The 13,032-nt window shown below is 42.4% G+C and overlaps 1 protein-coding gene across 1 annotated transcript in view; it reads left to right on the top strand.

Moving 5' to 3' along the window:
• The window catches only part of stk17a (serine/threonine kinase 17a), a 91,632-nt gene that overhangs the window by 51,028 nt on the left and 27,572 nt on the right, over positions 1–13,032 (top strand). The window contains exon 3 of the mRNA XM_068011624.1: positions 722–866. Within this exon, the coding sequence (XP_067867725.1) occupies positions 722–866 (145 nt within the window). The remainder of the gene's footprint in view (positions 1–721; positions 867–13,032) is intronic.

Here is a 13,032-nt window from a genome sequence, read left to right as displayed (position 1 = left end):
GTATTCGCTAGAGTTTAGAAGAATGAGAGGGGATCTCATAGAAACCTACAAAATTCTAACAGGACTGGACAGACTAGATGCAGGAAGGATGTTCCCGATGACGGGGGAGTCCAGGACCAGAGGTCACAGTCTAAGGATAAGGGGTAAGCCATTTAGGATTGAGATGAGAAGAGATTTCTTCACCCAGAGAGTGATGAACCTGTGGAATTCTCTGCTACGGAAAGCAGTTGGGGCCAAATCATTAAATATATTCAAGAAAGAGTTAGATATAGTTCTTGGGGCTAATGGGATCAAGGGATATGGGGAGAAAGCAGGAACAGGTTACTGCGTTTGGATGATCAGCCATGATTGTATTGAATGGCGGAGCAGGCTCGAAGGGCCGAATGGCCTACTCCTATTTTTTTTCTATGTCGATTATATATGCATACCATGGAAAATAATTATTCCTTAGTGTGTTTTTGTGTGGGAATGGAGAAGTGTCATGTTTCAGGGTTATGATCACGTGTCCAGCTGAGAGAACAATCATTGCATAATCGTTTTTGTTAATGTACAGAAAAGTGGAGTTTCCTGTAAAAATACTCAATAAGGCCATGGTGCTCCATCTTTTGGGTTGTAACAAAGGAAGTGCAGAGCAACCTTTGGAACCATTTAGTGTTTCTGGTTTATTTCAGTAGCTCATTAACACTTAAACTGTGTTACATTAATTTTCATTCCTCCACAGTGCTGCTGGTGGTGAGATTTTCAACCAATGTGTAGCTGAGAGAGAAGATGCCTTCAAAGAAAAAGATGTCAAACGGCTCATGAGGCAGATATTAGAAGGTGTTGCTTTCTTGCACAGAAACAACATAGTCCACCTTGATTTAAAGGTAAGTGTCACTTGTTCTTATTTTAAAACTATAATACCCTTTCACAGTTGTTACGCTTCAGGAAGTTGGATGTTACCTGGCAACTGAACAGGGTGCAGTATATTAGCATTAAAAGCCAGCTAGCTTTTTTTGTTGCATGTGCCTTTTTTCCTGTATGTACATAGATACACACACTGGGCTGGTTTTACCGCCCTCCCCAACCCCACCGACGGCACGGGGGGGTGGGGGGAGCAGAAAATGCCTCCAGGAGAGACCGGCCACTGGTTTCAATGCCGGGAAGGCCCGGCCCCATATTGCTGGCGTCAGCGAGGCCTCGTGGCGGCATCAAAATTTAAATATGTAAATGTATTTAAAGTAATGAATTAAATACTTGCCCGCTCCTGCCATCGGTACCAGTGCCATATTGGTGGCAGCGGCCGGCACTTCCACATCTTCGGATTTCTGTTCGGTGATCCGAGGCAGAACACTGGGAAGGGGGGGAAAGTAAATTTTCAGGTTGGGGGGATGTGATGGGGGGAGCAAGGTCAACCATTTTTGGTCTAGTGGGTGGTGGGAAGAGAGTACAGTTCTTGGTTTATGAAATTTAGGGGGTGAAGGTTGGGAGCACAAGGTATGTCTTTTTGTGGGGGAAGGGCAAGTAATAAAGTTGGTCATGGGGGTGGGGGGATGGTGGGAGGGGGTCGGGACAAATTTATTAAATTTTTTGCACTCATAATTTCTTTAAAAATGTAAATTAAATAGAAGGGCTCGAAGCCCTTTAAAAAGCGTGTCGGCACCTGCGCAGTGGTGCCTGGTGCCATTGCCAGGGACAGAGCATCCGTCCCTTCCACGTCATCGGGATGTGGGCGGGGGCGGTTTGCCCCAGCCACGTTCAATGAGCTGCTGCGTTTAATATGGCAGCGGCTCTGCGAAATAAAGCCCACGTGTGTGCCGCCATCTTTGAATGCAGCCCACCGTATTTGTGAATGAGCATTTTGCCTCTTTAGATCAATTGTTCATATCCAGCACCATTTACCATCAGGTATTACGTGGGTCCAATACAGCTTTGGAATTCCAATCCCTTTAAACTTTTGCCCTTTTGTGATTTAGATGGTGACTTTTCTTGCACATCTGAGAGCTAAATTTGAATATAGCCCAGACTAATGGGAATGAGAGTCTCCTTGGTCAGGGAGAAGATAGTGGTGGTGCTGAACGTATTCTTCCAATATCTTTGGAAATGGGAAGAGTGCCAAAGGATTGGAGGGTGGTAAATATTGCACCTCATTCAGGGATAGGGAAAGAGATAAGTTTGTAAATCTTGGGTCACTCAGTCGTAATTGCATTTTGTATAAACAGCTGGAGCCCACGATACAGGATGAAATTAGTTAACACTTAGAAAGGCAAAAGATTAAACGGGAACAATCAACATAGATTTGTAAAGCATAGGCTGTGCCTGACTAATTTAGTACAATTTTTGAGAAAATAAATGTGTGGATAAAGGGAATATAGTGTTATAGACACAGACGTTCAGGAGACACTTGATAATTTTCTACCTGAGAAGCTTGTTATGAAAATTGATGCATTTGGTATGCTTCAGGAACCTGGATAGATGGTTGGTTAGATGGCAGGGGTAATAATTTTGAGATGGGCAAAATGTGAGCATTAGCCTACCCCAAGGATTTGTAACAAGACCTTTTTTTCCCATTTATATAAATGATTTGGACATTGACACGAGGAATACTAGTAAAGTTTGTTGATATCGAATGTGGGGCATGGCAAGCTGAGAAGGATTGCAGGTGAACATAGGTTAATAGAGTGGGCAGATAGGTAGTGGATATAGAAAGTACGAAGCAGTAAATTTTGGGGAAAAGAACAGTGAAGGGAAATATAGTCTGAATGTTCAGTTTCTTAAAATTGGACAAATAAATATCTTTAAGGGGCGTGCAGGTAGAAAAGGCCACAACAACACACGGAATTCTGTATTTTAAACATTTTAACTGCAAGGAAGTGATACTGAATTTACACCAGATAGAGGTGGATCTGCCATTGGAGTATTGCATGCAGTTGTGAACCCTCAATTACAGTATGGTACTGGATCTATGGAAAAGATAAAGCAAAGCTGGAGTTGATAACTTCACAAAATGTGGGCTTTTCTTGGTGGAATATAGAAAGCCAAGGGAATGCTAATAGTTTTTCAAAATTAAAACCTTTGCAAGGATAAACAGTGCAAAGGTTTTGGCAGCAGATTGGGAGAAACAGGCACAGTTACAGAAGTGTATGAGAGCAGTCTTTTGCTGGATGATCAGCTTGAGGTCAAGCAGGATGCTGAGGGTACAAATGGTATGGTTCAACCTTAGGAGGGGTAGGGCATGGGGATGGAATCATTGGTGAAGGTATGGAGTTTGTTGCAGAGGACAAAGACAATGGTTATGATCATCCCAATGTTTAGCTGGAGGTCTTTGCGGATGATCCAAGGCTGGATATTGAATAAGCAGTCTGGCAACACAGAGGCAGTAGAAGGGTTGAGAAAGTTGGAGGAGAGGGAGAGTTGGATGTCATCAGTGTACCTATAGAGGCTGACCCCATATCTTTAGATGATGTTCCAAGGGGGCAAGATGTAGATGAGGAAGAGGGTGGAGGGGGCAGAGAGAGAGGTTTAAGGAGATTCTTGGTGAAGAACATAAGCCATGGGTTTTCTTCACTTTTCAGGTTAATCCGGCATTAGTGGGTGGTTTTAGCAGAGGAGGTGGAGACTCAATAGCACTTTTTGTGGTCCAGACAGATCAAGTGGTGGATGGCTAATCCAGTTGTGTGCCTTATAGACTCAGTCTAAATTCTGAAACACACTAGATCTTTGTGGGAAACCAATCCATTGTTTATCTGGCTGCTGTTTTAATTTTTGAAAATCAATTGTTTACACTTGACTGGTTGCATCTGAGAAGAAATCCAGTGCAGCATCATAGAAATACAATGCAGTTTTCATTGACAGAAGGGTTTTCTTTGCAGCAAGCTGATGGGGAATGTTGCTTTTCAAAAAAAAAAACAGAAGTCTATCTGGTTAGATTTACATGAGACAAAAGTAAGTGCGAACCTGCAGATAACTTTAAGCATTCAGGAAAAACAATTTATTAACAATGAGCCTGTCTTTTTGGATAGTTAAGGCATTTTTCTCAATGGAGTGTCTCCTGACAACGCAGAACATGTGCAGACCGATTGCCGACATCATCAGCACATCCGAACATTTGCCACCTTGCCAGTATGAATGTGTGCATGCGTGCATTGATGTTACCATGCAATGACATCAGAGCGTTGCTCACCCTTCAGTGGCTCCCGACTATTCGCTGCTCCATCCTGCCTCGCCGCATCCCCCCCCTCGGCGACTTGCTCGCCACTTCGGCCACTCGCTTTCCACCCCTGCCGCTTCTCTGGGTGGCGCAGCGGGGAGGTGGGGGGAAGCGGTGAGGCGGGGAGCAAACAGCCAAAGTGGCAAGAGGAGGAACGAGCAGGTGGGCGGGGGAGTGAGCGGTGAAGAGAAGCTGCGATGGCAGGAAGGAGTGGGGTACTGTTGGGGGTGGGATGGAGGCGGTGATCACAGCCATTGAGGGGATTTGGGTTTCATTAGTTTTTTGTGTCAAATTGAGCAGCACCATCTTTATTACTGGCAGCTGTCTCAGATGTTGCAGACAGTGACGTTTCAGTCGATGAGGTTGCATTTGTGCATGTGCTAGTACTGCACCACCTAGTGGTTGTGTTGTCAGCAAATGCAGCCTTTTCTCAAACCCACATAATCTAGAATACATGACTGCCTCTTGAAGCAACCACACTTGTCATAGCCAGAGAACTGCAACGACATACCTCATACAATCATTAACCTTGAGTTCCCCCTGAACAATGTACCACACCACTCAGATCTTGATTTCCTAATTTCTCCCTCTTGGGTGACTTGGACTTCCAAACCTCCTAACAGTTCTAGCTATTCCGTCCCTCTAAAAGAATTAAATCCCTGCTATCATTTCAATGTTATTTTGTGACAGTAACAAAACAGTTCACAGGAGATACTTAATTAACCACACCTCCACCAAGAATGTACCTAATCTGTTGAGGAGCCTCTCCCTTGTAAGGAGGAAATATTAAACTTGTGTAAGACCTTAGTATCAGGCATGGTTGAGCAGTAGCACTCTCACCTCTGAGTCAGAGGGTTGTGGGTTCAAGCACCACTCCAGAGTCATGAGCACAAATTCCATGTGGTTATTGAGGGAGTGCTGCACTGTTGGAGGTACCGAGGCTCATTGGCTCTCGAGTGCTCATAAGAGGTACCATAGTGCTATCTGAAGAAGAGGAGTTCTCCTTGGTATCCTAGCCCATATTTATCCTTAACTAACATCAGTAAAACAGTCTGGTCATTAATCTTATTGCTGTTTGTGATGGCATGCTATAAAGTGCTTTGGAATGTCTTGAGGTTGTGAAAGGCACTATATAAATGAAAGTTTATTCTAGGGCCACAGTTAAATGACTGTGCAGAGACTGTGTATCCTATCATAGAAAGGAAATGATATGATGGAAAGGATACAGCATAGATTTACTCAGAGGAATTATAACTAAAAAGAGAAATTTGAAGTTAGGAATTGTTTTTGCTCGATCTGTTTTTGCTAGATCTGAAGATTAAGGAGTGAGTTGATAGGGTTTATGATGAAAGTAAATGGTGTGGATTGTTTTCACTGGTCAATCACAATGAGAGAAGAAACATATTCACACAAAGTGGCTAGAATGTGAAATTCTCTGCCAGACAGTCATAGAAACAGCATTTTTAATTTGTTTGAAAGTTGAATTAAATATTTGCTTGAAAAGGAGGATATTAGAGTATGACAAGTGAGGTTTTTCATTTAGCGGAAAACATCAGACTTGATGGGCTGAATGGGCTGTTTTTGTTCCATAGTAATCTGTAATTCTATAATTCTTTAACTTGGTATGAGAACCCCTGGTGGTGACTACAAGAGCAAACCTAATACACAGATTGCAAACTGGTGAAACTATGGGCAAAATATTGCTTCACAGAGTAAGTGACTCATTTCTCAACACCTTCCTAAATCGCAGGGATTCATCTGACTGGGAATATAAACACCATCATTCTATAATCACATCTGTTGTCCGAGAGATCACTTCATAAACATAGGGGTCTTTTCATGAAGCCAGAAATCAGAATGTGGAATTGAGGCATAAGTTCAGCCATGATCTTTTTGAATGGCACAGCAGGCTCAAGAGGTTGTGGGGCCTACTCCTGCATCTATTTCTTATGCTCCTATAAAGGCTAATATTCCAGTAGCCTTTTTGATTTTTATTTTGCATCTTTCAGAGATTTAAACCCATCTCAATGTTGTGTATACCAACAAAAGACCACAAGTTTGCAAGGAGGAAGATTTGGCCTCCCAAACTTTCAGCGCTGTGTGATGGAGCAAATCAGGATTATTTTTTGCCGTTTCCCCACAAACTCTTGACTAACTGCCGAGATGCAGCTACTTCTAATTTTCCATTTTCCCAATGTCCTGCCTAATACAGACAGGAAAGATAGGCAGAGATCTGAGAATAGCCCTTTGCGCTAGTAGCCTCAATGGTAAAGTAGATTGTTCCACTAGCTAGTGCATTTATCAAATGCTGGCAATGTATGTCATGAGAAATTTCATGGGAGCAGCGGGGAATATATTGGGAGAGTCATGGCCAAGCATGTACTGCTTTACTTGTCATGCCTCCACATTGAAAAATGATGTCTTCATAAATTGCAAAGACCACAAATGCCTTTTGTTTCTCCCCATCCCACACTGATTGTATGCCCTACCAGGAGGATAAGACCATGGGATAAGCCATGACAGACAGATGAAAACAGCTTATCCTGCAAGCTGCAAGGCAATTCAGCCTCGCTTCTTCCTATCACTGCGCCCCTCCACCACCGCATCCTCACTGAATAAATCACAATCTTTATTCAGACATCTGTGAATTATATGCCAATATGAATTGACTAACTAGGAGCTGAAGAATTAACTTAATACCTTTCCATGTGACCCTGATCTTCTGATTTTAAAAATACCCACCTGCATGTTCCCTCGTAGAACCACTGCTGTAGTCCACGCACTGTGTACACGTGCCTGTTATGAACTACGTGCAACTATTATTGTGAAAATGGGATATATGAACCCCCAGACCAATTTCAAGAATTACACAAGATTTCACATTTTAAGAAATTTATTATAACAACTAAACGAAAAGAGAGATCCCCAATTAACTGAATAGTACTTTGTAAATGGCTGATACCACAAATTACAAAGAAAGGTATTTTCTTTACTTATTCAAACACTTGAAAAGCTCACACCACATTATACAGTCCTTTTTGATGGTGAAATCCTTTGTGGTTATAAGTCCCAAACTCCTCCCAGTTACAATGGGTTGGGTCTCCCAGATTATTTCAAAAATCAATGTTCTCTTCACTCACTTCTCCGAGCACTTCTGACCTGGGCATCCATGAAAAAGGCGTTTCCTTGGTGTTCTTGCTGGTCTTTTACTTACACATAAGTTTCAACTTTCAAAACAGGTTCACGTCTTGTAGCCTTTTACTGTAACAGGCTTCTGAGAGCAGGTGTCTCATATCTCTCCATCTCCCTCTCCCCCCTTTCCCCCTCTTCTTCCCCCCTTTCCCCCTCTTCTTCCCCCCTTTCCCCCTCTTCTTCCCCCCTTTCCCCCTCTTCTTCCCCCCTTTCCCCCTCTTCTTCCCCCCCTTTCCCCCTCTTCTTCCCCCCTTTCCCCCTCTTCTTCCCCCCCTTTCCCCCTCTTCTTCCCCCCTTTCCCCCTCTTCTTCCCCCCCTTTCCCCCTCTTCTTCCCCCCTTTCCCCCTCTTCTTCCCCCCCTTTCCCCCTCTTCTTTCCCCCCTATCCCCCTCTTCTTTCCCCCCTTTCCCCCTCTTCTTACCCCCCTTTCCCCCTCTTCTTTCCCCCCTTTCCCCCTCTTCTTACCCCCCTTTCCCCCTCTTCTTCCCCCCTTTCCCCCTCTTCTTCCCCCCTTTCCCCCTCTTCTTCCCCCCTTTCCCCCTCTTCTTCCCCCCCCCCCCTTTCCCATGCACTTATTTCTGCTTTTCACCAGCCAGTCCCAGCACTTCCTCATTAGTCTTTGTTTGTGTAGGATATACAAAGCATCCTCTGACATATTACATCTCGAATGCATTCAGCTTATCAATAGTGTTTGTTGTCCACGTCTCTGATGCAGATAACATAGATGACAAAATGTAGCACCTCAGTATTCTTTTCCAAAGATTTAGGGTCAGTTTCTTTAATGTTAATAAGTCCTTCATTCTGACAAAGCTGGTCTTGGCTATCTCAATTCTCCTTTGGATGTCTCAATCACATCTCCCATCGTCTGTGATAGCCTACGCAAGATATGTAAATCTTTTCACTTGTTCCAGGATTTGTCCATTTACTTCAATTTTCACTTCTGGGGTTAGATCTTTGCTTATCATCATTGTTTTGGTTTTCTTCACAATCATTCTTAATCCATATTCCACACTTCTTGCATTCAATTTGTTTACAATTTCCGGTACTGTCTCTTCTCACTGCAATCGGTGCAGTGTCATCTGTGTATCTCAAGTTGTTAATGTTCAACCTATCAGTGTTGCAACCTGGTAGATCTTCTATGTCTCTGAAGATTGTTTCAACGTCCAGGTTGAACAGTTTTGGGACATAACCACATCCCTGACGCACTCCTCTTTTGATTGGGAAACTGTCGACAAGCTGCTGTCAAGTCTCATCACCGCTGTTTGCTTCCATTACAGATTCGGAATTATCCTTTTATCATTTCTGTCAATTTCTAGTTTGTTTAAGCACTCCATTATTTTCTGATTTTTAGTCTATATCAAATGCCTCCTCATAGTCTATAAAGCATATGTACATAGGCTTTGCACTTCCGGGTATATTTTGATGACTACTCTCAAGTTAAAGATGCCCTTTCTTTTTCCTTTCTTTGGTCTGAATCATGTTTAGTACTGTTAAGTCAGATTTATTTACAATACATGTGCTTAGAAATTTTCACCTGAGTGCAAGGTAGCTAAAGGCTTTTCTTTCCCCACAGTCTGAATCTGTATTTTCTTTTTAAACCACAGTGCGAGGATCAGTATGCATTGTGCTGTATGCATTGCAAAGCACTTTTATGTTAATTGACCTGTGTCACTTTCCCTGATTTACCTTGTAATCTGCCACTGCTTTTGCTGTTCCATTAGCTTTTTGAGTTCGCTTGAAAACCTGTGCACTGCAGATATCCACAGATTTCCTGACTGGGCATGGCTGAATTTGGTAGTGTCATGATGTAATAGCATTCAGCCCTAACAGTAATTATCCTATAATCTTATGCCTGTTGTTGATCAGAAATAATGACACTGTAGTCGAAGATTGTTGTGTTCTTATAATGTTTGTACTAGCAGTCACTTCCTATGCACTACAAAACAAAAAGGCTTGGGATTTATATATGCACATAAATATAGAAAACCAGTTACACATGCGCCACGATGCAGTATTGACCCAGATATTTTGGTCAATGGCAAAGCAACGGTGATCACTGCTGAACTCAGAAAGCTGCCCGCAAGGATCTAGTGATCTCTGTTGTGTGGCCTTTGCCTTTCTGGACAGCAGTTTAAATTTGCAGCCAAGTCAAGGGGATCTCCAGGCATGCGGCAACGGTAATGTCATCAAGCAGGGTAAGCAATCAATCACATTGAAGTATTCTCACAGGCAGCAAACCAGAAAGTTAAAAGCAATGAATCCCTCTAATTTTAATTTAAAATTTTAGATAGTGGAGTAACTGATTTTAAGATTAGATTAAGAAGCTAAAACAATGATAAACTTTAAAAAGAAATGAAAGTATGTGGAATAATTTTATCACACTGGAGAAATTTGGCATTCTACAAATATAAGATTTAGCTTTTCAAGGCCCTGAGGATGTTTTGCAGTAATTATGAAGTTAGTATGGCGTTAAAAATTGCATTATACATCACTCAAGTTGCATGTTTTTTTGGAGAGTTTTTACTGCAATTCTAACAGCGTAAAAGTGGAATTTCTTGTCACTCATGGATTTCCCACTGATTACAGTCTAGGGGAACTTCAACCGTGCACACTCTCTGGAGAAATGTAGAATTACTGATAGCCTCTGGATTTCTATGGAATTCTGCAAATGTGCAGACTTCTGAAAATGCTGTCAGTTTCAGTAGAGTAATGATGGCAAGCAAACACTCTCATTAGCAGTGCAAAATCCGGGCAATCATGCTGTGATACACTGATTTCTAAATCCATTCTTTGTGTACATTATGTATCAACTTAATGTGGGTTGACACATGCTCGGGGAAGACCTGCAAATTGACACATGAATGCTCTGAGCCATGTACATACACTTGCAAGATAGATGCAGGAGGCTCAACAGTTCATGGATCATGCAAAAATGTGGATCTCTGATGCTGTTTGGAATACAGAGGTTGGGGCAGTTATATCCAAAAGAGCCTTCAGATGGGAGTCTCTCTGCTTCATTTCCCTTTCACCTTTTTCCACCTTTATTTTATTTCTCTTCTGTATCTGCCTTTTGCCCACCCTTTATAGAGCTTGTCTGATTTTCATTTAATTAATTTCAATCTATATGTATATCTAGAAAAATCTATAAAGAGCAGGGCGATCTACTCAGCCACATTGTGGTTGTGGTAGCACAGTGGATATGTTACTGGAGTAGTAATCCAGAGGCTTGGACTGATGATCTGGTGAGGCACTAATCCCACCATGGCAGCTGGGGAATTTAAATTTAATTAATAAATATATCTGGAATAAGAAGCCAGACTTAGTAATGGTGAGCATGAAACTACCAGATTGTTGTACAAACCCATCTGGTTCACTGATGTCTTTTAGGGAAGGAAATTTGCCATCCTTACCCAGTCTGGCCTACATGTGACTTCAGGCCCACAGCTGACTCTGAACTGCCCTCTGAAATGGCCTAGCAAGCTACTCAGTTGTATTCAAGAAGGCAGCTCGCCACTACCTTCTCTAGGGCAATTAGGAATGGGCAATAAATGCTGGCCTTGCCAGCAGTGCCCACAACCCAGGAATGAATAAAAAGAAATTACTGCCCAGGCAGTGAAGACAAATTTCTACCCCTGGTACTTAGTGGTTTAGATGGTATAAGGTGAATGAACAATGCCTGTGATATGACTAGGTGAGAAAGGGGTCTAGGGTTCCCTCTCAGCCTTCACCTGGTCTTGCCATAACAGGGTTTTGTTTTAAATACACCGTTGTTTTAGCTCCCCCTTAGTGAATCCTTGTTCACTAACTTTCAATTATAAGGCAAATAAACTAGTCAAACAGGTTTTCCTAGGTTTAAAGAATAAAGGTTGAACTTTATTAAACTTACCTCTAATTCGATTAACACCTATGGATACACGACGTGCCCACGCTAGCAGGCATACGCGATACACACATGCAGATAGAGACAGAAAAGAGCAGAAGACATACAGTGGAAAAGTTTGAGCCAATATCTGAAGATGGTTTTGGTTACTGTTCTTCAAGCTCGCTGTAAACTCCTTGATTGTAGGTAGGTCTTGCTTTTCGTTGGGGCCCAGTATTCTTCTTAAACCTTGTTTGATGTAGGAGACTTCTTTCTCTTGAAGTTCATGTGTCCTCAGTGGGTCCAGAGGCTTGTGAGAAAGAGATGGGAGCAGACAGGAGAGGTCTTCTCACTCCAGGAGCAAACGCTCTTTCTTTGTTCAAACTCTTTGTACAATTCAGAAAAACCCAGGTTGCCAAGCAGGCTGGTCATGTGACTAGCTGGTCTGACCACGTCTGTTTGTGGATTCTCTTGTCTTAGCTGACCCTGGAATGTCTCTTCTTACACACAATACCTGGTGCTCAAAGTCCATTGTGGGTTAAATTGGAGCAGGGAATAGCCCCTTTGTTCCTCCAAGCACTGTCTATTAATATAGAAAATGTTTTTCCAGCCAAATGTCTGGTGATATTTTTTTAACAAGTCCTTTCTTCACTCCAGTAGCAGTTTAAAATCGATGTTCATATGACAAAATTAATATGCTTCATTCTTGGCAGGTGGGGCCTGCATGACACCTGGCATCAGCAGATCCTAGATCATTTGTGCAGACCTTGGCATGCTTACCCATCAAGGACCATGGAACACTATCTGAAATTCTACATGGCTCTAGGGTATCAGTTACTGAGCTTTGTCATGTGTAGTGACCATGCCTGTAGACAAGTTTTAACATGGATGGTACTTCCATCGGTTGTGATGTTTCTGGCTCTTGCTCATTTAGCACTGTGCAATATTAGCTAATGTGCTTTCTGCTGATTAATTAGGTGCCTTATACATTGGTCAGCATGGCCTGCACTTTTATCTCCTTTTCTACTGTATGGGGTGACACAGTTGCTGAACATTACCGCACTGGTAAAAGATGTTAAAAGATGCCGCAACATTTTGTGGCAGGTAATCATTCATCACCAGCAGCCTGGTACATGGTATGTTGATGTCTTGCCATGTCAGACTCCTTTTATAGTATGCTATCTGCTCCCACATCTATTCCTGGGTCCTGCAGACATTGTGCACAGAATTCAGCCCATCTGCACCTTCTGTCAGGTATGCTAGGCTCTTATTTTATTGGAAGGATATCCTGAAGTGTCCTTCTCACATTCTCCTCATGTCCACTTCATCTGCTATCAAACTGAGAGTTAGCGTTAGCGCTGCTCCATCTTTTGCCCGTAGATTCTGTTTTGTGCCTTTAATACTGGTTCATTTTTGCCCCCTTGTTACTTTTTTTGTCTCCCTACAATGCAGCATTTGGAAAAGCTGGCCAAAATTAAGAAAAAAAGTTGAAGAAACTTTTTTTTAATAAAAGCTTCTGCATCCCTTTTAGTTGTTTTCCTAGCAGTCTTTAAGGGCTGCTGGGTTGTATTTCATTGTCCAGCACCTGAGATGATGTATTCTCTGTGATTCAGATGTTAAACTCCAAGAGCATATGGAATTGATTCAAATTAACTGACCTTCCATTGTATTGCAAGGTCAGCTGGTTGCCCTGCAGTCACAGCTAGTGATCCCAACTGTTTGCAACTGGTACCTTGTTATTGACACCCCAAAGAGTATCCAGATTCATTGCACCTCCTGCTGAGAGTTTATT

This window comes from Heterodontus francisci, chromosome 2 (genome assembly GCF_036365525.1).
Source record: "Heterodontus francisci isolate sHetFra1 chromosome 2, sHetFra1.hap1, whole genome shotgun sequence".
Taxonomy (NCBI): Eukaryota; Metazoa; Chordata; class Chondrichthyes; order Heterodontiformes; family Heterodontidae; genus Heterodontus; species Heterodontus francisci.
Note: the sequence above shows the minus strand (reverse complement) of the source record. Positions and strands in the feature narration are given on the sequence as shown.